Source organism: Leptopilina boulardi, unplaced genomic scaffold, assembly GCF_019393585.1.
Source record: "Leptopilina boulardi isolate dan_hultmark-lab unplaced genomic scaffold, ZJU_Lbou_2.1 LbouV2_278, whole genome shotgun sequence".
NCBI classification, from domain to species: domain Eukaryota; kingdom Metazoa; phylum Arthropoda; class Insecta; order Hymenoptera; family Figitidae; genus Leptopilina; species Leptopilina boulardi.
The window spans coordinates 5845761-5872086 of NW_026137838.1; the positions used below are offsets into that span (position 1 = coordinate 5845761).

A 26326-nucleotide genomic window follows, 5' to 3' on the forward strand; every position below is an offset into this window, starting at 1 on the left:
ACTAAGAGAAAAGACTGGTTGGGGTTACCATTTTTGAGGTGACCATATTTAGTTAGTAAACTATACTGCTGCTAATTTATTATAGTTATGGTTACTATTTTTATTGGTTGGCATAACTATTCTATTAGTTGGTTTAACTAATTAGTTTGTTGGAATAACTACACAGAAAATTAAAAGGCATTAAAATAAGCTGCAACGCTTATTATTTTAATCCAATTTTGCTTATTTTAATCCATTTTGGTATTAAAATAAGCAAAATTGGATTAAAATAATAAGCGTTGCAGCTTATTTTAATGCCTTTTAATTTTCTGTGTATTTAATTAGTTACCTTACTAACAAAAAGGTTAGGCTGACTAACTAAATGGTAACAGCAACTAATATAAATTAGCAAAAATACTCTTACTAACGAAATGGTAATTGCAGCCAATCGTTTCTCTCAGTGTGTCTACTTTTTTGGAGTATTATTTATATTTTTTATTTGAAAAATACAAAAGAAATATTACCGAAACTTTTTTTTCAATATGTCAATTTTTTTTTTCTCAATGTGAAAATTCTTATATATATTATAGAAGTCAATCAAGATTTCTCATTGCGCTCTTTATAGATTTTTCTCCCTTGTGTTTTTTTTTTGAAAGATGAACTTATTTCTTTCAATCGGTGAAAAAGACTTCTTCTTCTTCTTCTTCTTCTTCTTTTGCATTAAAATATCCACTCGTTGACAGAATCTGAAAGTATAAGTAAGCGATTCGTCGATAATGATCGCGCGCTGTCGAGTGTCGTTATGGTAATCTCCTTCATGTTTCTTTGTAACACATTTTGCATCGAGTTGAGAAAGACATTGGCATCTGTACTTTTCAGGCAAATCGTCTCTCTCTCTCTCTCTTTCTCTCTCTCCCTTTTATATCATCACTATATATCATTCGTCATTTTCTCGATTGTCATTGTTCATTCTTCCTCATCGTTTTGAAACTATATAGCGAAGATTTACGTTTATAGCCGCGCAAATGTCGAGAATTTAATAGTCCCTATTTCCTCTCTCTTTCTCTCTTTCTTTTGTTGTTAGTCTCTCTCTCTCTGTCATAATTATTAATGACAAAAAATAAAAAAATACTTTAGACTGTAATTATAATCTTTGTTGAGAAGAAAAAAAATTCAGAGATTTATCTTTTTTTTTTGGTAAAATTTTTTGAAAATTAAGAGGATTTATAAAAAAAAAATTATTTATTGCAATTCACATATTTTCAAAATATAAAATTATTAAAATTTTTAGTCTTCATTAAGAATTTTTATACAACATTATTATTATTACTAGCAATATTAAACGCGCGCAAGCGCGCCAAATTAAGTATTTAATTGTTTGTTATAAAGAAATTAAAGATTAATATTATCAATAATAATTTAAATTTATTAGAATATTATTTCATATTAAATGATAATAATGAAAATTATTATTACATGTTATTAAATTATATATAAAATTGAATTATTTTCCAAATTTTCAATTTAAAATTCAATTATTTACCAAGTTTTCAATTTAAAATTAAATAAAATTCAAATATTACCCGAAATTTTAATTCAACATCAACTTAAATTAAATTATTATCCAAAATTTCAATTAAAATTCAATTATTTTCCAAAATTTCGAGTCAAAATTAATTATTATCAAAATTTTCAATCAGCAATCAACTAAAATTAATTATTTTCAAATTTTCAATCAACAATCAACTAAAATTAAATTATTTTCAAATTTTCAATCAACAATCAACTAAAATTAAATTATTTTCAAATTTTCAATTCAAAATTCAATTATTTACCAAGTTTTCAATTTAAAATAAAATAAAATTCAATTATTTTTTAAAATTTCTATTCAAAATTAATTATCGAAACAATGCCAAAAAAACATTGAAAAATTTTAACCAACACAAAATAATGTCAAACAATACATTTAAAAAAAACAAAAGACCTATAACAAATACTAACTTCAGGTGTGGACAGAATGAACGAAAGATATTCACGATTATTATATGTAATTATTTAACTTGATGTTGTATTTTTTTGTCCCCTTTTTTAAGGGAAAAAAATTCACCTTCTTTTTTAGGGGAAAAGGTATTGTAGTGAAAAAAAATTTATTTGATTCAAATAATCGGTTAATTGACCAAATAAATGGTTACTTGAACCAAATTATTTTTGGAGATAAATTTTTTGAAACCAAATAATTGAATTAAATAAACTGTATTTGTACCAATAATTTCTGTACTTGAAATACCAATTAATTGACTTAAATGATAATTAAACTCTCTAAATCTGAATTAGTAAAAATGTTTACTAATTTAAATTAGTGACTTACTTCTTGCTTCTGAATTAGTAAAATTTTACTAATGATTAGTAACTTTTACTAACAATTAGTAAAATTTAACTAATTCTAAAGCAAAAAATGAGTCACTAATTTAAATTAGTAAACATTTTTACTAATTCAGATTTAGAGAGAATATTTATTTGATAATAAAGTAAGCGATTATTTGAATATAAATTTTTTTTTCACTGTGTGATGCCTGCAATTGTGAAAAGATTTGATTAGAATTAGATTAGCGGACAGTTATCTTATTCTTTCTTTTTCGCCTGATTTTATTTGAACTTTTTTTCGTTATATTTTCGAATTAATGGAAAAGTGGTACTTGGAAAAAAGAGAGGAAAAAGTGAAAATAAAGAAAAGAAAGTTTTCATTGAAGAAAGTACCACCTAGAATGTAATTGAAGATATCGGTTTATGTACTTTAGAAAAGAGTACCGTATTAGCTCAAACTTCGAAATTCATTAAGCTCCTTTTCATGTAAAAGCTCCTTTTCAGTATGAGTGTGAACTTTATACGTGAATATTGCTTTTCTGTTTGTCTCAATGTCTTTGTTTCATGTTTTTTTTTTCATTACGATTTTTGTCCTTTATTTTAAATATATTTATAGTACAAAATTTACTATATAGTATTAATTTTTTCTATATGCAAAATTTTAATTAAAGAAAATTTTAATTAGCGAAAAAATGAAAGTCTGTAAAAAAAGATTTAATTAAAATTTCCATCTAATTAATAAAATTATGAAATTATAATTATTAGTGATTATATTGAATTTAATAATGTTGGAAGACACCGATCTAAACTGTCTAACTCTTTATAAGATGTTCATAAGTAGCTAATTGAACCATTCTTGCGTCTGGTTGCTTCCTTTTGCTTCAGTGGATCAAAGTCTGTTAACAGGAGCCGACGATCTTGATTCTGATTAGTGTCGTGTCTCTAATCGACTTTGTCAGCGGAAAGCATACCTATATAGTGTCTAACGAGATTAAAAACAAAAGTCTCCATGAAACCCCAGGCTTACTTGCGATTTTTTTTTCAAAAAAAAAAAAAAAATTTTCACAATTTTTGTATACTACGAAAAAAGAACTAGTATTATTTAACAAATATTTCATATTCAAAAATAATTCATTATAAAAATTCATTCGTATATAAAATTCAAAAATTGATATCAGAAAATATATTTTTCGAAATCTATAAAAAATATTTACCTACAACAGCAAAATGTTTTACTATAGTAGCAAAAGTTTAACTTGTTTCAGTTAAATATTTGGTTATTATAATTTCAGGTAAATATTTTTTTTCCGTGTAGTAATTAAAATATCAATTTTAATAATAAATTTATAATAAAAATCATCGATTTTGAAAATATTTCCACTGATTTGAAACAAATATTTTTATTCGAAATTTTTTTTTTCTATAATTTTATTGTCATTTTTCGTTTCCTACTTTTAGAAAGAGATTGAAGCCTTATAGTAGATTTAGCTTCACACTATTCGCAACTAAGAACATGATTTAATTACTTTAAGACCCTTTGTCAATGACAGGATCGAGTGTAATCTCTTAACAAAAAAAAAAAAAAAAAAATGAAAGAAAGAAAGAAAAAATCTGACACTTCAAATAAAAAAACATTTACACATTCAATTGAATAAAAAAAAAAAATTGCTAAATTGTAATATATGAAAATTTTTTAAATAAGTTGAGAAATGTTTTTTTTTTCTCTCTCTCTGAGATTCATGAATTATGTATAATAATTTTTTTTCTAAATTCCACTTTCGTGATATTAAACGTTTAACGTTGTGTCGTGAAGGATACTCGTCATACTGTGAAATGTAAACGCGACCTAATTCGCGTCCTTAGGAAAACGCAAACTAACGCGGGGGAATAGGATAAATACCCGTGAGATCTCCACGTTGTGCACATATTAGCTGAGTGCAACAGTCACTAAGATAACTGTCTGCATTTGTATGTTAAATTAAAATCATATACTGAAAATTTATTAATTATAATTATATTAATAATTGTGCGCTGAAAAAAAAATTTAATTCAAATAATTGGTTATTTTATTGTTAAATAAATATTTATTTTATTAGTATATGGATTAAATTGTTATTAAAAGAAAAAAAGTAATTAAAACAAATGATAAAATTTGGACAAATGGATTTTTAATATTTACTTTTACATTTCGAAATCACACTGATTTGTCTGCAAAATAAATAAAATTATAAAAATTAATTAAAAATGACAAACAAAAATAAAAAAACCAAATTAGTATGAGAGGAAAATTAACAAATGTAAATTAACAATGAAAAATAATAAAAATATTAAAGTAAAAACAAATTTAGAAAATATAACAAAAAAATGTTAAATAAAAAAATAATTTATAAAAATAAATACAAAAATAATTCAAAGGACAATAACGAAAATAATAAAACAAATTAATATACAAAAACAATAAAAATATTCAAAAATAATTAAAAAACAATTTATCAAATAATACGATGAAACAAAAATTAGCAATCAGTAAATAATTATAATAATTATTTATTTGTTAATAGTAAAAATAACCGATTATTTGAATAAAATAAATTTCTGTTTTTCAATGTCGAGTAAATTTTTTATAATTTTGATATTTAATCGAAAGGCCTGTTTAATAATTCTCCTATACCGGTAAACATATATACATTGATTAACATCCGTATAAAATATTTCGACCAAACATCCGGGTTCAATATTGAACTAATAATTACCGATTGCCAAACACACACACACACACTGACAATTTTCCGCTGGGTAATTGAACCAATAAACCTATAGAATTTAATTTTCTCTGATTTTGTATAAAATTGAAAAAAATGAAAATATTTTCATTTTTTTAAAATTTATTTTAATTTTTTTTTAATTATTAATTTTTTTAAAATTATTTATTTTAATTTTTTTAATTATTAATTTTTGTAAAATTATTTTCATTTTTTTTTCAAATTATTTTTATTTTGACGAATTATATTCTTTTAAAAAGTCATTTCTTCGAAACTAATATAAAAAAAAAAAAAAAAAAAGGAAGAAATTTCATTATACTTCACACAACAAATCTTTTTATGTTCTTTTAAATTAAAAGTGGGTTGTAAAAACTTGAATTGAGAATATACGAATATATAGAAGAAAAGAATGAAGAAAGATGAGAAAGAGTGATAGAAACAGAAGGGGGGGTGGGGTGGGGGGAAATGGTTTTTAAAAAAAAGGAGACAAAGGTGATCGTAAATGTGACATAAGGAAGAGGACATGTATAAGGATCACGAAGGGGAACGTCAAGGAAATGTCTCTTCCCTAATGTAATAACACGATCTCGCCAGACTAGAGTTGTAAATAATGTAGGTGCATTCGTCACGCTCATGCACATCGTTGGAAAAAATTTTCGCAAAAAACTTTTTTACATTATGAGAACAATTTTAAAATTCTTTACTAATTCTGCATTTTTTTTTCTTACTAATCCTTCAAAAAGAAAGAAGAAAAACAAATTGAATACTTGGAAAAAAATTTTTATTCGGAACAGGGATAGTTTTTTCTAAAAAATTTTTTGGGGAAAATTCCCAAAAAGTCTGGTGACGTAAAATACACCAATCATTTTGAGAATATTCACCAATATTTATTGGGGAAAAATTTTTTTCCAAAACTTATGGAAAATTACCAAAAATTTTTAGGAAAAAATTTTCCTAAAAAATTTGTGGATTTTTTTGGTGAATTTTCATCAAAAGTTTGGTTAAATTACCTAATTACTATTGAGTATTTCCCAAAACTTTTTGGTGAATTTTGCTGAATTTTTAGTGAAATTTTTTCTAATTAATAATGAATATTTCACACGCAATTTGTTGGTGAATTTTCACTAAAAGTTTCTTAATATTACCTATAATTACCAAAGAATACTCCCGAAGATTTTTTTAGTGAATTTCGCTTAAATTTTTTTTTTTCCAATTAATAATGAATATTCCCCGTGATATTTTGGTGAATATTCTTTAAATGTTTATAGAAATTACCCAATTACTGATGAATATTTCCCAAGATTTTTTTTTAGTGAATTTTATTAAAATTTTAGTGGAAATTCAAAATTAATAATAAATATTCCTAAAAATCTTTAAGTTAATTTTTATGAAAAACTATTGAATATACGTCTTATTAATCGTGAATATTTCCCATGATTTTTTTGATGAAATTTGCTCAGTTTTTTGTGGAAGTTCCCAAATCATATAATTAATATTTCCCTAAAATTTTTGTCGAAATAAAGAAATAAAAAATTATTTTTATTATTGAATTTAATGAAATTTTATTAATATAAAGAAATCTATATATATTTTTTGTTTAAAAATAAATAATTATTTATAAATTATTTATAATATAATAATTTATATTTAATAATATATATTTAATAATATATAATTATATTTAAAAATTAAAAATAATTAATTATTCCCAAAATTTTTTACAGTGTAGAATAGCGAAAGCTTTCCCTGTTCCAGAGAAACATCGCTGTTTTAGGTGAAGATTTTTTTTTTCCGTAAATATTATATTAAAATTAAAATCAAATAAATATTAAAATTATCCCATTTTTTGGAAATATTAAACAGTGGGTAATAAAAATTTTATTACTTAATCGATATTAGAAGCAGACTTGTATTCGCAAATTAATTAATTGAGACAGTTTAGTTTGCGTGCAACAATATTAATGAATAATGTAATTTCTTGAAAAAGCAATAAAAAACGAAAAAACATTGTCAGTTTATTGAAGTTTGTGTTTAACCACAAATGACATTTGAGTTTACATTAGGTAGGCACAAACCACAAACGTAAAGTTGAGAAAAAGATATACTTTTTTTTTCTTCTTCTTCTTCTTAGTTTGTGCGGTTTTCTCTTTTTGACATTTGACATTTTTATTGCTTGTCCGACTGTTGCGTTTTATGATAACCTTAATTTAATTTATAAATTTATTTCGCATTTAAAAAAGGAATTTAAAAAAAAAAATTAAAATTCATTAAAAATAACAGTAACGAATTAAATATTTATCTTTCACAAAATAATAGAGATCAATTTTTTGTATATTTTTTGGAGAAAACAAAAAGTAAAAATCATTAATTACAAAAAGTAAATTTTAATTATTAAACTATTTTTTGTATTCCTAAAAAATTTAATTTCTGTAATTACTGAAATTCAATTTTTTTTTATATCTGCTTTTACAAAACTAGTTTTGTTGAAAAGTTTGAATATTAATATATTCCAGACTAGTGTAATTTAGTTATAAAGATACCGTTATTCATGTAAATTATCGTCTCAACAGAGAAAAATAATTGAGAATCAACTTTTTCATATATGATTAAATTGACATAACCCTTTATTTAAACATTTACAGTATGAATTATATATAATTTTATAATACTCCCATACATTTTTTTTTTAATGCACTGAGAATTAACCTTTATACTCTCTATTATATTTCAAAAAAAGGGGCAAAAATTTTCAATATATAATTTAATTTCATCTAAAATTCGAAATTGTTCGATTGAAATGTGATTTGTGTCTCTCTCTCGGAAATCAAATTTTTTTCTCCTTTGTAAATTTAAAGTGGATTTTTTGTTCAGCAAACCAAATTGAACATTCCCGTTGTATTGTTATACGAGATAGAAAGAGAGTTAAAAAAAAAGGAGAGAAATATTCCCATTTTTTTTTTTCAAAATTTAATGGTATTTTCCAATCAATTCCCCGCAGTACCATTTTTTTTTCTTCCTTAATTAAAAATTCCATTTTTTTGAAAAAAGATTCTTGGCGGGGAAAAAAATTGTTAAAATAGTTTTGCCTTGGGGGGGGGGGTGTAATTTTTCATGTGTTTCATTGTTTCCCCCATGGGATATATATATATATACGTGATGAGAGGCCTTACATTTCTCAGACTAGCTGAAAGCTAACTGACAGACGCAAACATATTATGACTGATGTTTCGTGGTCGAGTTTGAGTTATTGATGTCTCGGACCCGTTGTTGATCAACTATTTTATTTCCTAGTTTCTCCAAAAATATAACAAATTAATTAGTATAGATTTTGATCACAAATTTTTTTTTTTTTTTGAAAACGTTTTTGCGTGACGTCGACTGCAAAATTTATGTGTAATTAGGAATTTTGACGCATTAACAAGTGGAGTTGAAAGTGAATAATTCATGAGATAATTTGAATATTAGTGACTGCGATAGATTGAGTTTCTCTCGTTTGAGCTTATATGCTAATTATTTACAAGTCTATGTTGATTGTAAGCTGGCACGTTTATAATAACGGTCTTGTTGGGAAAGAAAAAAAAAAAAGAAAAAATGGAAAATTCACTTTAGAAGTAATTCCCGATGCCTTGGACATTAGCCTTTAAACGGCAGTCGTAAATACGCGTCCTTAACAATGGAGCATTAACGGTGATAAAAGTCAAAACCTCGAAAGAGCTGGATTTTGTATTCCTAGTGCTTCTGCTTTATGTACAATCCTTACTCTTTTTTCTTTCTCTCTCTCTCTTCTTCTTCTTCTTCTTCTTTCTCTTTATCTCCCATTGTTAAACCAATTTACATACATACTACTTCTCCATGGCATTTGAAAATTATTATCTATCGCAAAATCTTGTTCTCTTACTTTCATACTAGTTCCTTTTCCATATAATCTCTTTGAAAGGAGAACGACGGAAAATTTTAAACAATATTTTCACACAAAATATGTTTGAAAAATTTTAGTTTTGGATTGTTTTGACTAAAAATGTAAATGGCAGAAATGGGACAAAATTAATGGGAATAAAAATCTTTACGGAGAAAAATTGTTACTATACTGGAAAAAAAAATCTGTTTTTTAGCTTAGAACAAAAGCAATGGAATTGTTACTGAACGAAACGTTAATTTTAATATTAGTTTTGGTCAAAATTACCTTTTTCAAAGTAAAGATTAACTTCTTTTTCCGGTAAAAACTGCTATTGCTTTTGTACTAAGATAAAAATTTCATAAATAAAAAGCAGATTTTGGGTATATTTTTTTTCGGTGTAAATCTGGAACTAAAATTTTGTATGGTTGCTACAACAAATCTGTATTGTAGTAATTCGCCTTAGTAATACAGAGAAATGCTATTGAATCAACAACATTTTTGCAGAAGGCATAAAGTGATTCAAAAGCATATATATACTACGAATTTTGTATATTTTACAAATTCTATAGCATATGATTTTGAATCAATTATTTTTATGCCTTTGGCAGAAATGCTGTTGATTCAATTAAAAATTTTGATCAGTGTACTAACAAATTATTCGTTGGTATAACAACTTTTTTGTAATACACAGAAATTTTATTGTAACTAAAATCCGTTAGAATCACAGAAAATTAAAAGGCTGTGGCGTCTGGAAATTTATTTCCACATTTTTTAAGCTGCAACCCTTATTATTTTAATCCAATTTTGCTTATTTTAATCCATTTTGGTATTAAAATAAGCAAAATTGGATTAAAATAAAAAGCGTTGCAGCTTATTTTAATACCTTATAATTTTCTGTGATCTGTTTCTCATTTGTCGAATCTAACTTCCATAATTTTTAAATTCCTAAATAGAAAGAATTTTATCTACATGTTATATTAAATTTTAGTTGAAAATAGTAAAGTACAGCAATTTTCTAATGTATATATACACAATCTAGAATTGGTTGCAAACAATGGCTGCAGGTGTACACTGCCTTTAGTTTCATATATATATAGATATATAGGAGAGCATAAATTCATATGCGAATATATATTTACACACATCTATACATATTCCGAGAGAATGGAAGTTCAATCAGTGATCGATGGTAATAAATACATAATGATATATGTATTACTCGACGGATTGTGACACGATGCATGCCTTTCTCGTAGTTTGGAAAAGGTATATATATATATATATATATTGTGCCAGGATCGTTCGGCTATTTATACTCTGTAGCTCCAAGTCGTAAACTATAATGGCATATGTCGCATGTATCGTTGTGTCAACGGATTCAACGTGTACTTCAATCAAAGCAATTAAATTGCACTTCCGATGCTCGAACTATTATTTCACGAAGCCATTCATTTCATTTCGACATATATATATATATATATATAAATACATGACATTTACTTTAGGAGAAAATAATTCATGTTTTACCTCTAATTAATTTGTGGTTTCTCTAATTAAAGAAAAATGTTTTGCAAATTTTTAGGCAAATCATAATAGGAATAAATTTTTTCCTAATGCGAAAGAGTGGAGAATAGAAAAAATAGTGATAGTGATAATGTCGGTATAATGTAACATCTGTATTCAATATGATAAATGACGGTTTTCTCTCTCTCTGTCTCTGTGATGTCGAATGTGAAAGGTTGGTTTATTCGGAATTTACTCGGCCGCCTAATACAGCTGTGTGTATATGAGTTTTGATGGTGATGGTTATTGTCTGATTTCATCCGCACGCGTCAGCTGTCATTCAGTTATTCACATTTATTCAGAATAAGTCAGGTCGTCCAACACATAATGCTTTGTACCCTGTCCCCATAATAATCATTCTGTTGCTCTCTCTCTCTCTCTGCTGGATATTTGTGAAAAATTATATTCACCAACAGTATTTTTACGTAAGTGTGTATTTTAGTTATTATGCTTCAAAAGCAGTCGGATTCAACAAAATTTTATTTTGACAAAACATCTGGTTGGTAGTTAAAATTTTTCTGTTGTATCAACAAAATTTTGGTTCCAACGGAACAGAATCAAAATTAGAAAAGGAATTTTAATCTTAACCATTGGAACAATCAAAATTTTGTTGACAACAACAAAATTTTAAATACCAATCTGTATTGTCAAAATCAATATACAGATTCTAAATTGTCGAGAGGATTAGAAAATTCTAAAATTATTTTTTAAAAAAATTCTGCACTCATAAATATTGCATACAGTGCGGGTGATCAATGAACGTAGGCACCAATTTAGAAAACAATAAGCTTCATTTTTGACGTGCATTGTGTCGACACCACTATATATGAGAAACACAATGGATCATTGGCATCGAAAATATAATGCAAAATCGTCTTGCGCGACTCGACTATAATACATCTGCTCCTAAACATCCATAAAGGGTTTAGTATATGAAAAACATATTTTTGAAAGAGTATTTAACACCCTATGTATTAAACAATTAATTCTCAAGGAGAAAAATATGGAGCATGTGTGTATGTGTATGTCTTATTGAAGTCAATCTCTATCTATCATGCACTTACGAAATATCCCATTAGGTAAATTGATAAATTGTGAGATGCCAAGTACGTCTTACTGGCACTATGCCAAACTACTGAAAACCTCTGGCTATTTAACGAAAATGAAAATCAATCTCTTTTAAACAGAGCAAATGATCCTCGCAAATGTGAAAAATCACTTCTATAAGAATTATTGCTCTATTTGATTTATGAAAATAAAAAAACAACAAACTATTTATTCGTTTCAGGCATTTTTATTGGGAGCAAAATCATTAATGTCACGATTCTCATCGCAAAGAACATCGTTGAATTCGAAAAACCAAAGATCTTTTTCACCAACTCCATCTACCTCAGGATCATCATCACCAACAAATAAGCAGCAGCAGCAGCAACAGCAACATCAGTATTCATCCGAGGTAAGTGTGATTTTATTTTCACATCTCATTTTAAATTAGATTTCTCCATTTAAAATCAAGATTTCTTTTTTTTTTTATATTTGACACCAGATGGTCGAATTTTATAGTAGACACAAATTTTATAAAATAATTCGATGAATGCTAAATTTTTACCCCCTTCTAATAAAAATGAAATAAGCCTGTTCGTTTTATATCTCCCTGACAAAAATGTCGAAAGAAAATTCCCCTGACGTTTTGGCTCGTTATTTTCATGACCTTTTTCTCTCCCATTACCTTTTAAAACATAAAAAAAGAAAGAGAGAGAGAGAGAGAAGAACGGCAAAAGTAGAGGCTTATTGACCTTTCTTTAAGGAGTTTTTAAATGACGGACGCGTAACGATCGTGAATTAAAAGGAAGTCTATTTAAAAAAAAAAAGAAGTGGGAAATTTCATTTTATTGGAGTTTATTTACACGACGTGGTTTAAAATTATTCTCCGCTAATCTTTTCCCATTTTCTAATTTGTTGGACTAATTTTCTATTATTTAATAACTAGCAAAATTAAACGCGCGCAAGAGCGCCAAACTGAGTATTTAATTGTTTGTTTTAAAGAAATTAAAGATTAATATAATCAATAATAATTTAATTTATTAGAATATTATTACATATTAAATGATAATAATGAACATTATACAGGCCTCGGATTATACGACTTTTTCCGACTTTTTTCAAAAATACGACTTTTATCGACTTATTTTAATAAAATGCGACATTTTTTTTACATTTGAAAAAAAATGTAAATAAAATACATTTTTTTAGTATAAAATGTAGATCTTCTTCAGTTCTTCTTCAATTCAATTATTTAACAAATTTTGAACTAAAATGATTCTTCACTAAATTAATTATTTTTAATAATTTTAATGAAATACATCACAAATTCAATTATATCAAAATTATTTTTCAATTAAAATTTTTATGAAATTTAACAATTGTTTATAATTTAAAAAAAAATATCACAATAAAATTGAATTATTTTTTAAAAATTTCAATTCAAAATAAACTAAAATTCAATTATTACCGGAAATTTTAATTCAAAATCAATTAAAAATCCAATAATTATCCAAAATTTTCAATTTAAAATTTAATTATTTACCAAGTTTTCAATTTAAAATGAAATAAAATTCAATTATTTTCTAAAATTTCTATTCAAAATTAATTATCCAAATTTTCAATCAAAAATGAAATTTAATTAAATTATTATCCAAAATTTCAATTAAAATTCAATTATTTCCCAAAATTTTCAATTCAAAATGAAGTGAAATTCAATTATTTTCCAAATTTAAAATCAAATAAAATTTAATTGTTCTCAAAAATTTGAATTCAAAATTAATTGAATTTTCAATAATTTGAATTTAAAAGCATCTAAAATTTAATTATTTCTAAAATTTTCCATCGAAAAAATTTTTTTTTTGAAATTTAATAATTTCAATTATAACTCTAAGAAAATTCAATTATTTTTAACTATTTTAATAATTTATTCTTTAAAAATTCAACTATCTGAAACCATTTTTCAATTAAAAATGATTTTCAAATTATTGTATTTTGTCAGCATTTTCTAATAAATTTTTAGTGAAATCATCTAAAATTTTAATTACAAGACACTTAAAGTTTCAATTAATTTCAAAAATTTCAATTTTAAATCTTTGAAAATTCAATTAATTTAAAAAAATACTTTCCAAAAATTGTTTGATTAATTATTTTTATTTCTGTAAAATTTAATAATTGTTTGAAAATTAACAATATCTTTTGAAATTTATTTATTTCTAAAAATTTCATCTTTAACCCTTCGAAAAGGATTATTATTAAAAAAAAATTTTTTATTTAAAAATCTGTAAAATATTTTTGTTAAAATAAAAAATAAACAAATCTACTTTTTTTTGGAATATAAATCGACTAAACGATGTTGAAGTACGCAACGTTTATGATAAACGATTTTTAAAGAAATAATTTTTTAAAATGAAAAATTCTACACTTTTTTACCTAAAAAATACTTTTTTGTAGTTTTTATTAATCAACAAATTTTAAAAAAGTATTTTTTAGGCAAAAAATTATAGAATTTTTCATTTAAAAAAATTATTTCTTTAAATATCGTTTATCATAAATGTTGCGAACTTCAGCTTCATATCGACTAAAACGACTTTTTGTGTCTTTAAGTTGATTCGAGGCCTGTGTTTTTATAATTAATATTTAATAGGTATTTGTTGGCTCCCTGGTACCTTAAAAATTAATTTTTAAAAATAAATTTTTTTCAAATTACTATTTTGTACGAAATTTCCTGGCGCATCTTTTTTCTCATCATAAATTTTTTGTACAATTTTTGAATCAATACACAACTTTTAAAAAAATTTCGTTGGTAAACGTTGTGTACTTCAGCTTCGTGAATTGAATTTTCGAATTTGGAATTTTAAAGAAACTTATTTCGAAATTTGGAAACACAATTATACAACTTTGGCAAAAATGAGAAAAAAAATTGTCAAAATTTGACACGTCATAAGATTACCATTCAAAAAAACACGTGAAATCAGAAAAGGTCAACTTCAAGTTAGGACAGAAGGACAGACCAAGCATTTTATTATTATATAATTTATTAAAGTAATTTATATATATACTAAATTACTAAAGTACAAAACGGATTGTTAATTTTATATAAACTACTTTGATAAATCATTCAATTTTCCTAATTTTTATTAAATATTTAACACAAGTGTTGAATTTCAATTTCAAGTATAGAGAATTTATTTTCAAATATTAATTACGCAAAACATTAATCATATTAATAATTATACCAATACGATTTGAAGAGAATTCTGTTGATGGTGGGAAGATTGCATTACTAAGTACACAAGATGTTAATTAATTAACTTAATGCTAGTTGAAGGGGAGGAAGGAGGAGGGGGGGGCAAAGTTGAGTTTCATTGAACTAATTAAATCAAACTTTTGCCCCCCTCGACCCCTCCGCCCTTTCTATGTTTGAAGCTTTTGGCATATGACCCATCTATTCAAAGTCGCTTTTAACAGGAAATGTAAGGCAAGACTTGGTGCGCACAGGAGCTCTTTACCTCCTTGTTGAAAGGGTAGTCAGAGAGTAGACCCTTCGGATGGATCCTTCTTTGGCATCCACAAGGAGAAAAACCGGTTTTAGTTTGAGCCTTTAGCGCTCTGGTAGAGATCCTTCCTATATATATATAACTTTTTTCTTTTTTTTTTTTTTTAACTAAAGAAAAGTAACAGAATAATGGTTTAAAGAATGTTCTTCAGGGACAAAGGCTCAATTATACTTTACCAAGACCTCGAATTTCATTTATTTTTATTTTTTTTTTTTAATTATCTTCTATTCCTCGAAGTAATATTTCGCTTTATTTTCCCCTTGAACAATATTTTTGTTTTTATTAAATGAACTGATGAGAGTATAGTTTTTTTTTGGTGTAATTTTTCGATGTTTAGAGAAGAAAGGACGGTATCGGGTAATAAAAAGACGAGAAGAAAAATTAATTATATGTACTAAAATTTGGAACTATTTTGTTTGGTAGCTACGACAAATCTGTATTGTTGTAGTAATAAATTCCTTAGTAATACTAACAATACTAGCAATACAAATCTGTTGTAAAAATAAATTTTTTCTATAAGAAACAATAATTTTACTAAAAATTTGTTGTAGTTAAAAATAAATATTGTTAATGCAACAGTACAGATTTGTAACACAAAATTTTAGTTTCAGGTTTAGTATATAAACTACAATTAATTTTTCTCCTCGTAGTTGAAAAAGTAAAATTATTGTTCGAAAACAATGTTCATAGAGTTTATAAACTCTAATAATGCAGTATCTAATTAGCTTTTAATTACACATATATGCTTTATATTTAATATGATATGAAGTTTCATAATTTTATAAAGTTTCATTAATTATTTGCGGTTTACCGAATTGTTGCCGAGACTGAGTTATCCATATAGGGGAGAAAATTTAATAGTTTAGTCTTATATATATATATCCAGGGAAACACTAATTAAATTATTTTAAATATACAAGATCAGAGTGGGGGGGAGGGAGTTTAATATTTCAAGTAATATACATCTTTAGAGAGTTCCTCAAGGTAAAGTTGGTTAGTATGGCAGCGAGGGGATGTGCGGTGGTTATCCGATTTCGGTGCTCATTTGCAAAATTGCACGTACTATTCTAGATCGACTTCTCTGAGTTACCGACAATTTCTCCTCTATCTCTTCGAGAACTCCCTCCCTCCCTCCCTCTCACTCTCTGTCTTCTATTTCCTCTCTTCGCTTCCATACCCCCTTTTGATTCCCACACACCGACTCTTTAGAATACGGAATAATCTATCAGGTAATGCGAGTCCATGAAATCGGCTGTGTGCCTTTATGTGGCAGACGCTATTACGCCATTAAGGCGAGCGTCTTGCTCTTTAGACTGTGTGGAAAGAGAGAGAGATACACATACTACTGAAATCCCATTTCAGTCATTCGTGACTTCAACAAGCTTTTTAGGAATAAAGCTGAAAAACATGGTCTCGACATCAAGTTCATTACACTCAAAGAACGTCAACTCGAATCACGAAAAATTTACTTAGGAAAAAAAAGAAGTTAAAGCATTCTTTAAATTAGAGGAAAATTTTCTCTTTTATCATTTTCCTTTCTCTCGTTTGCAAAAAAATAAAGGATCCCCTTTTATTTTCCTGTTCAGCTAAATCAGAAGTAACGGGAAAAAAAAATTCGGTTAGTTGCCTATTATGAAATACAATCAAATTATTTGATATTAATTTAATTATATTATTCGATATTAGAAAATTAATTTAGAAGTTCAGAATAAAAATATTTTTAATTTCATTGACGATGATTGAATGCCCTATATAGTTAATTCACCATATATATATACCAGAAACTTGTGATAAGACATTATGTAAAACATTATACAAGATAGTGGTAGTGATTAATGTTTTGGGTTAAGTGATTAATATGTTTTATGTGCTGTGATGGTTTGCTGGGGAACTAATAACCAGTAGCTATATATATATATATATATATATATATATGCTATGGAATTCAATGTAATTTTCGCTTGCTTAAACATGAAAGGCCAGAGATAGATATAATTTATTGTCATATATTAAACTCGTTTCGTATTCGAGAGTGTAGGAAAAAAAAAGCGAGAAGAAAGTATACACTACTGGTGTTACGACCCAAAAAATCAAAACAGGTTTTTTGTTTAAAAAAAAAAATTCGTGAATTGAATAAAAGATTGATTGAGTGACCTTGACCCAAGCCGGTTTTAGGAAGGATGAGAGCGAAGGAATCATTTTCGTTTCGTTAATCCATTAACAATAATTTTTGACAGAAAATGTCAGGCGTATATATATATGATTTTCGTTTTGAATACTTGGATGATGTGTCTTTCATCTCCCTATGTGAAAAGTAAGGATAATTTTTGGTGAAAAATTTATTATATTCACACTCTGGGGGGATATTTCTGTGTCTTAATTAGTACTGATTTTGCCGTATGTTTAAAAATTAAGGTATGCAGCATTTCTGCCAAAGGAATAAAAATTATTGTTTCTGAAGAGAATTTGTGAAATATTATATAGATTCTATAGCATATGCTTTTGAATCAATAATTTTTATACCTTTAACAGAAATGTTGTTGATTATAGCACACTGAGAAAAATATGCTATTGAATCAACAGCATTTCTGCCAAAGGTATAAAAATTATTGATTCAAAAGCAAATGCTATAAAATTTGGAAAATTTTAGATTTTATAGCATATGCTTTTGAATCAATAATTTTTATACCTTTGGCAGAAATGCTATTGAATATTTTTCTCAGTACAGATACCAATACTCAACTAGGATAAAAGTTGCAGTTAATTTTTATACCGTTTTTAGGGTAAAAATTCTTTATTTCATATAGACTTTTAGTGGGGGCCAAAAAAATCTATTCATAATTTCCCGAACAGTTGAAAATAATTTTAAAACATTTATTTAATACAGTGATTCTCATAATGAGTCAACTTATCTTTGAAATACTACTTGTGGAATATTAATGATTCGAAATAGGAAAAATCTGCCCTTGCCTCATGAATAATGAATTTAGTGGAAAGTACAAAAGTGTCCTGTGAAGTTAAGGGGTTATTAATAAATGATATATATTTCGCCTTTGCCTCGGCTATATATGCGACAAAGTTGAAGGATCCAGAAAGTCGCATTAGGACAAGAAAAGGGAAGAGAGTGTCTCACCACTTGGCTATGGTCCTCAATCTGCAATTCAGGAGCTTCTCAACAAAGGGCCGAGAGAGAGAGAGAGAGAGCCAGCAATGGCGGCCGACAGGGAGACATCGGTCAGACAGGTCCTATGCGTCTGACAGGCCAGAACTAGTTACGCTCGGTTGCTCGTTCATTCGCTCGATTAATTATACAATTAATTAGCTGCTGCTGCTGCCGCCGTTCTCTCATCCTCGGGATGTTTTATCCAACTCTACCACTTCTTCTTTTTTTTTCATCATTCTCTCCTAAATTCTAGCTCAATATCTCTTGTTCTTTATCCACTTGACATCTTTTTAAACCGCTTTCTCTCATTCCAATCAAGACTGGACAGGATATTCTTGACAAATGGTAATGTTCTACACCACGAAGAAGGAGACGACGACGACACAAGATGGCACTAATTTGTCACTGAAGAATTCCCGATTGGTGAACAAAAGTTTCATAGAAAAGAATCCTTCGTGTGTCTGAATTGTCGCGACTTGTTCTACTGACGTAATTTTTCAAGTTGAGTCAAGTGAAAAATGACTGAAAACCGGATAGAGACTATTGTGTGTGTGTGTGTGTTCGATTAAAATTCATTTTTTTTTGTCCTTCCAAAAAAGGTTTTGCAAAAAGCACAATGAACTCGCGGCTTTTTGAACTATATTACGTTATTAAAGTTCTGACAGGTTTAATGGACTCGTATCGTTTAAGCAGAGGACGTGAAGTGAAGATAACCTTGCAGCTGGGAACAGCAGAAGCAGCGATGAGTGATTATTATTAAAATTTTCAATCCCCATGTCACATATATTCGAGCGATATTTAAAACGGTGAGATGTCTTCATTATTCTTCTCTATTATATTTTGTATATTCAGGGTTTTCATCTGCCTTCCATTATGTGCTTGATTGATTCGTTTTATGATCGTTAAACTTGTTAGGTTTGGTTCGATTAGGCCAGGTTAGGTTAGGCCATATTAAGTTAGGCCAGGTTGGGTAAGGCCAAGTTAGGTTAGGCCATATTAAGTAAGGTTAAGGTAGGTTAGGCCAGGTTGGGATAGGCCAAGTTAGGCTAGGAAAAGTTCGGTTAGTCCAGGTTGGGTAAGGACAAGTTAGGTTAGGCCAAGTTAGGTTAGGTCATATTAGGTTAGGCCATATTAAGTAAGGCCAGGTTGGGTAAGGCCAAGTTAGGTTAGGCCATATTAGGTTAGGCCAAGTTAGGCTAGGCCAAGTTAGGTTAGGCCATATTAAGTAAGGCCAAGGTAGGTTAGGCCAGGTTGGGATAGGCCAAGTTAGGCTAGGAAAAGTTCGGTTAGTCCAGGTTGGGTAAGGACAAGTTAGGTTAGGCCAAGTTAGGTTAGGTCATATTAGGTTAGGCCATATTAAGTAAGGCCAGGTTGGGTAAGGCCAAGTTAGGCTAGGCCAAGTTAGGCTAGGCCAAGGTAGGTTAGGGCAGGTTGGGATAGGCCAAGTTAGGTTAGGCTATATTAGGTTAGGCCATGTTGGGTTAGGCCAGGTTGGGTTAAGCCAAGTTAGGCTAGGAAAAGTTCGGTTAGGCCAGGTTTGGTTAGGCCAAGTTAGGTTAGGCTATATTAGGTTAGGCCAGGTTATGTTAGGCCAAGTTAGGTTAGGCTATATTTGGTTAGGCCAGGTTGGGTTAGGCCAAGTTAGGTTAGGCCATATTAAGTTAGGCCAGGTTGGGTTAGGCCAAGTTAGGTTAGGCCAGGTTGGGTTAGGCCAAGTTAGGTTAGGCTATATTTGGTTAGGCCAGGTTGGGTTAGGCCAAGTTAGGTTAGGCCATATTAAGTTAGGCCAGGTTGGGTTAGGCCAAGTTAGGTTAGGTTATATTAGGTTAGACCAGGTTGGGTAAGACCAAGTTAGGTTAGGCTGTATTAGGTTAGGCCAGGTTGGGTTAGGCCAAGCTGTGTTAGGATTAAATCAGCGATTTTGAAATATTTTACACTTTATATAAAATCTACCTACCGAAATTTTTACCACACAATGCTTTTTTTTATAAATTACAATTTTTTCCAACAAAAAAATAATGGAACATCAATATGGATATCCGGGTTATACATATGTATCCAGTGAATATATGCATGAATGCTAATTGAAATCGATCATGTTAGCATGTCGACAGACTCGTGTACATGTACTAGATAACTATATTTACCACCTGGTCTAGCATGGTACTAGTAACCATCCTTCTCGAGGTTCACCCGCACACCCCTTTCAGTCCTTGCCGCGCTAAATTGATCTTCTCTTATGCTAATAAGACCCATGCAATCTTAGACTCTAGCCTTATAGATCTCTTGTATGTTTGTGTGTGTGTGTGTATATAAATTTTGTTGGTGTGTAGACATATATCGAAAGATGAGAATTTCTGAGTAGGGATGAGAAGATGCTTGATATAGAGATAGCATATACAATTTAGAGTGAGATGGAGAAACTGTAAGATGAATATAGTTATGTACATTCTATACCTAATATCTCCTTTGTACGACAGTTAAATGATATTCTAAACACGATCAAGAAGCAGAGGGGTTAAATTCAATTGACTCAGGGTCAAGTTTGTTTTTAATTAAACAATTTGTTATTTCCACTTTTTATTTCAAAATTTCGAAAACTTTTTTTGTACTATTTAGTTTGGATTCTAACCAAATAATAACAAAAAATTGATATGGTCCATACTAATTTTTACACTGAGAAAAATATGCTCAATAGCATTTCTGTCAAAGGTATTAAAATTATTGATTCAAAAGCATATGCTTCTATAAAATGTTTTACAAATTTTATAGCATATGCTTTTGAATTAATAATTTTTATACCTTTGTCAGAAATGCTGTTGAATAGCATATTTTTCTCATTGTCAGTGTAGTTTTGGTTAGAAACTAGACTAAATAGTACAAAAACAGTTTAAATTTTGAATTTTTTGTTTCTATTATTACAATCCGTATTGAATTGAATATTTATATTTAATAATAGAATTTTATATTTGAAATTTTACAAATATACAATCGGTTGTGTCTCTCTCTCTCTCTCTCTCTCTCTCTGTATTTTTCCAGGAAATGCAATGAAATAATTTCTCTGCGAGACTTATTATTTTCATCTCGAGGCAAAGTTTGTTGACGTTCGGTTTATGGCAGGTCGGTTCGGATAGCAGGTAATAAACCAGTGGTAATCAAAATTTCACAAATAATAAGAAATATATAATTTAAATTCTCAGTTCAAATTTGCGAATCGTCGTGTTAACATAAATATTTAAATAAAATTTTTATCATTTTTTCTTTTTGGAAATACCACGTGATTATAATATAGTAGATTCAATTATTATTTATTTTTGTCATTGATTTAGGAAAATTTTATTAAGTATAAATAAAAGTGTTAGCTTCGGGAGTGTGCGCATTTATTTTCTTTAAACCGTGAACGTTTCTTAGGGTGTTTTGTTTTTATGTTTTTCCCTTAAACTTTTTTTTTTTTTAAATATTTTTATTTCGTGAGTGTTCGAATATATTTTAAATCGGGATTGACTAAAATTATATTTCTAATTTTGCATACGTGGCTACGGGAGTGTTCGAATTTTCTTAAAACCGCGTTCGTCCGATAAAAAAAGTATTTATAATTTTTATTATAGTATTTTTGGGAGTGTTCGAATTTTTTTAAATCGCGTGAGAGTGTTTTTTTTCCATGATGTTAACAACAATCGAGGTGAACTTTGTTTCTGTTAAGATTTTTTCTTTGATAAAATAACTTGGCCTAACCCAACCTGGCCTAACCCAAACTGGCCTAACCTAACTTGGCCTAACCCAAACTGGCCTAACCTAATATGGCCTAGCCTAACTTGGCCTAACCCAAACTGGCCTAACCTAACTTGGCCTAACCTAATATGGCCTAGCCTAACTTGGCCTAACCCAAACTGGCCTAACCTAACTTGGCCTAAACTAATTTGGCCTAGCCTAACTTGGCCTAACCCAAACTGGCCTAACCTAACTTGGCCTAACCTAATATGGCCTAGCCTAACTTGGCCTAACCCAACCTGGCCTAACCTAACTTGGCCTAACCCAAACTGGCCTAACCTAATATGGCCTAGCCTAACTTGGCCTAACCCAAACTGGCCTAACCTAACTTGGCCTTACCCAACTTGGCCTAACCTAACTTGGCCTAACCTAACTTGGCCTTACCCAACTTGGCCTAACCTAACTTGGCCTAACCCAACCTGGCCTAACCCAAACTGGCCTTATCTAATATGGCCTAACCTAACTTGGCCTAACCCAAACTGGCCTAACCTAACTTGGCCTAACCCAAACTGGCCTAACCTAATATGGCCTAGCCTAACTTGGCCTAACCCAAACTGGCCTAACCTAACTTGGCCTTACCCAACTTGGCCTAACCTAACTTGGCCTAACCTAACTTGGCCTTACCCAACTTGGCCTAACCTAACTTGGCCTAACCCAACCTGGCCTAACCCAAACTGGCCTTATCTAATATGGCCTAACCTAACTTGGCCTTACCCAACCTGGCCTAACTTAGCTTGGCCTAACCTAACCTGGCCTAATCGAAATGACTATCCGCCAATCGGTCTCCTTTGCTTGAATAGTTTTAGTGATATTTCTGAATACTTTTTTTTCACATAATTTCGCTAACATAACGTAATCATGAAAAAAAAAATTGTTATTTCGTAAAATGAAAAAAATGACAAGTAATTGAAATTGAAAGTCAAATATAATTGATTTGGAAAGTTGATCGAATTTCCCTCCGCTTAATATACAAATTTCCTAAACTTTCTGGTCGGAATCAATTTACTTCTCCCTTGGTGAGTTTGTTAACCGGCAGTTATGAAATTCGTAACCATGTGGTGAGGTTGGTGTCGATATTGACCAGACGTATAGGTGAAACTTTGCGCTATGAGTGAGAGAGAGAGAGAGAGGGAAAACCATCGAATCAGACCAGCCTTGCAGAATAATACTGTTATCGTAGAACGATTCTTGAACAAAATCATACAAGAGAGAGAGAGAGAGAGAGAGAGAGAGAGAGAGAGAGAGAGAGAGAGAGAGAGATGGAAAAATCGAGTATTCCCGGTGCTATAGGTGTATAAGCGTTAGTGTATTTTTTTTTTTTTTTTATCCTTTTTGAAGTCAGTGACTATTGTAATTGGCTCGACGGATATCCCGTTAGTAACGAAATTAGCGCAGTAACGTATCACCCAATCATTTCACTTCGCTCGCTTCTCTCGTCTAACTTAATGTAGGTTTACACTCCTGGGATTCCCAACGCCTAATGCAATTTCACGCCCGAGGTGTATGGCCGATGTGAAATTTTCGCCGGGTGCACTAACGACTTGGGTCAATCAGCTTCCAAGAGTAACAAAAAGTCATTTTCAAGTATCCGGATAAATAAGCAGTCAACCCTTTTAGGAACTGTTTTATTTTTTCCCCGCGGCTATTGAAAAAATTCTTTTTTTCTAAACGACTCTTTTCTGCATAAAAATTGTCGATAGAAAATAATTTTAAAATTTGGGAAACGGAAATTATTTCCAATTAGTGAATTCGTTTTGTTCTTATTTTCCAGCAGTTACAATTTATTTATGAGAAAGCAGTCAAGTCAATTATTCCTTAACACTTTAACTGTCCAAGAATCGAAGCTCAGAAACTTGAAAAACATGAGTTTCAAGTTTCTTGAAAGTTTTGAACGATCCAAAGTTTGTCTAAAGTTTGACACGTACAAACCACTCATAAAATAGTTTTTCCGCGTTATTAAAGTTGAAACATTTTATATATATATATGTGTGTAAACGCGTTATATAAAAGCCACCCCTCCTCTTAAAATGGTTTGGAAAACTGTTGTAAAAGACAAAAGTGTTTGTCTAAAGTTTTTTCTTCTTCAAGACAGTAATTTGTAGAACTGCAACAGTTTTTATAGTGCAATTATCAAAATGGAGAATAGTCACGAGATTTCCGGAATTCTGAACCGGAAGTGAACTCCAGAGATGCTTTTTTTTTTTTTTTTGTATATAGACAATGATAAAGTGCGTCGATTAACAGTCAAATAGGATTCTTTTTGTTTATATACAAGTCTTTGAAAAATTTGGGTTAATGACATTGCTATTATCACGACAAATATTTTCGCGTGGAAATATCCAGTTTTTCGACATTGAACGCCACGCTAAAAGTTTTACGAGTTCTGTCCTATTTTATGAGAACTTTCATCAAAATTTCCTCTCGCATAAGACACGCTTAAGTGAGCAAAGCCTCCTGCGTCGCGAAATCGAGTTTACTGCAGTTTACTACTCCACGGGGAGTATTTTTAACGGTGGCCTTAGCAAAAAGGTAAAAAAAAAAAAAAAAAAGAACAGAAATATTGGGAATTATAAATTTTTTCAAACATTATTTTGCTCTTAATATATTGCTTTTACACGATTATCGTTTTTATTCATATTTCATTGATTTCGTCAAAGTGAAAAATAAATTTATAATTTTCTCTTGAGAATTTCCAAGTGGATTGAATTTTATAAAGTTGATAATTAAAAATTTTCTAATTATAAAAATTTGAAAAGCACTGAAAAAAAAAATTTTTTTTATTTCAAAAAAAAAAATAGAAAATTTATTTAAGCCAAAGAAAAATTTATTTATGATAAATAAAATTTTTATTTACGTCAAATAAATAAATTAGTAGGCTCTCAGACAAATATACGTTTAACTCAAATATATTTTATTTGTTCCAAATAAATTATTTCTCTTGGTGAAATAAATAGTTACTTTAAACAGGGAAATATTTTAGTTTATTTGAAACAAATCGAATTTATTTGAAGCAAATAAAAATATATTTGTCCCGGAGCCTAATGACTTTTTATTTGTTTTAAATACAAAAATTTTAATTTGGCACATAAAATTTTATTTAGCCCAAATATAATTTTTATTTAACTCAAGTAAAATTTATTTGAAACAAATATTTATTGAGACAAAAATATATTTTTTTCTGGGTGTTGAACCAAATAAACTGTATTTGAATCAATAATTTCTATAATTGAAACAAATACAATTTAATTGACTCAAATAATAGATTGGGATAATTAAATATAAATATTTATTTGATCATAAGTAACGAATTATTTAAATCAAATTTTTTTTTTCATTGTAGGAAAGTTAGAAAGTAAAATTTAAAATTGCAGTAATGTGATAATTTTCAGTGGATTTTGTACACACTTCTTTTTCTTTTTTTTTTTCTCATTTTGAAAGGAAAAATTTTGTAAATGATGAATAAATAAGTTTTAAGGGAAGTCTCAGGGCAATTTATTCTCGCGAGTTGAATAAATTCACTAAGTGGATAAAAACTTGGGAACATAGAAATCAGAAGTTATATTCATTTGTATTTGCTAAAACCAGAAGTTACATTGGTTTAGCGAGAGAGCGACTCATTTGCATATATTTTCAAAAGGAAAACCCACGACTTTTATTTTACTTAAAACTATTTGCCATATTTTTTTTTCAATGAATTTTAAATGACATTTTATAATACAAAAAAAAATATTTTGTTCTTAAGGGAAAATTAGTAAAAATCAAAAAAAAAAGTAATAATAAGTAAATAAAAAAATAATTTTTGGTTCACGTAAATATTTGATAATAGTCAAGTAATCGAGTATTTGAATCAAATAAATTTTTTTTCACTGTTATTTATTTGGCGTAAATAAACATTTTTTTTGTCATAAATTTTTCTTTGGCTTAAATTTTTTATTTTAAATGAAAACAAATTAATTAAATTAAAATAATAATTATACCCACTTGGAAAGATTCCCCGGAAAGTGCCCCCTGGAGGTTCTATCAGAATTCCGCCGGAACTTTCAACGTAATTCCGTCGGAATTCCATCGGAGTTCCACAGAATTTCCGATGGGATTCCGACGGAATTAGGACTCTAAAAATTTTGAAAAAAAATAATCGGAACTCCTTCGGAATCGCATCGGAAATTCTTTGGAACTCCGATGGAATTCCAACGGAATTACGTTGGAAATTCCGGCGGAATTCTGA

The 26326-nt window shown here is 28.7% G+C and overlaps 1 protein-coding gene across 4 annotated transcripts in view; it reads left to right on the forward strand.

Annotated features, from left to right (window-relative positions):
• The window catches only part of LOC127281853 (growth factor receptor-bound protein 14-like), a 438976-nt gene that overhangs the window by 106710 nt on the left and 305940 nt on the right, over window positions 1-26326 (forward strand). For all 4 annotated transcript variants that reach the window (XM_051305804.1, XM_051305807.1, XM_051305805.1 and 1 more), the window contains one exon: window positions 11855-12022. In XM_051305804.1, coding sequence (XP_051161761.1) covers window positions 11855-12022 — 168 coding nt within the window. The remainder of the gene's footprint in view (window positions 1-11854; window positions 12023-26326) is intronic.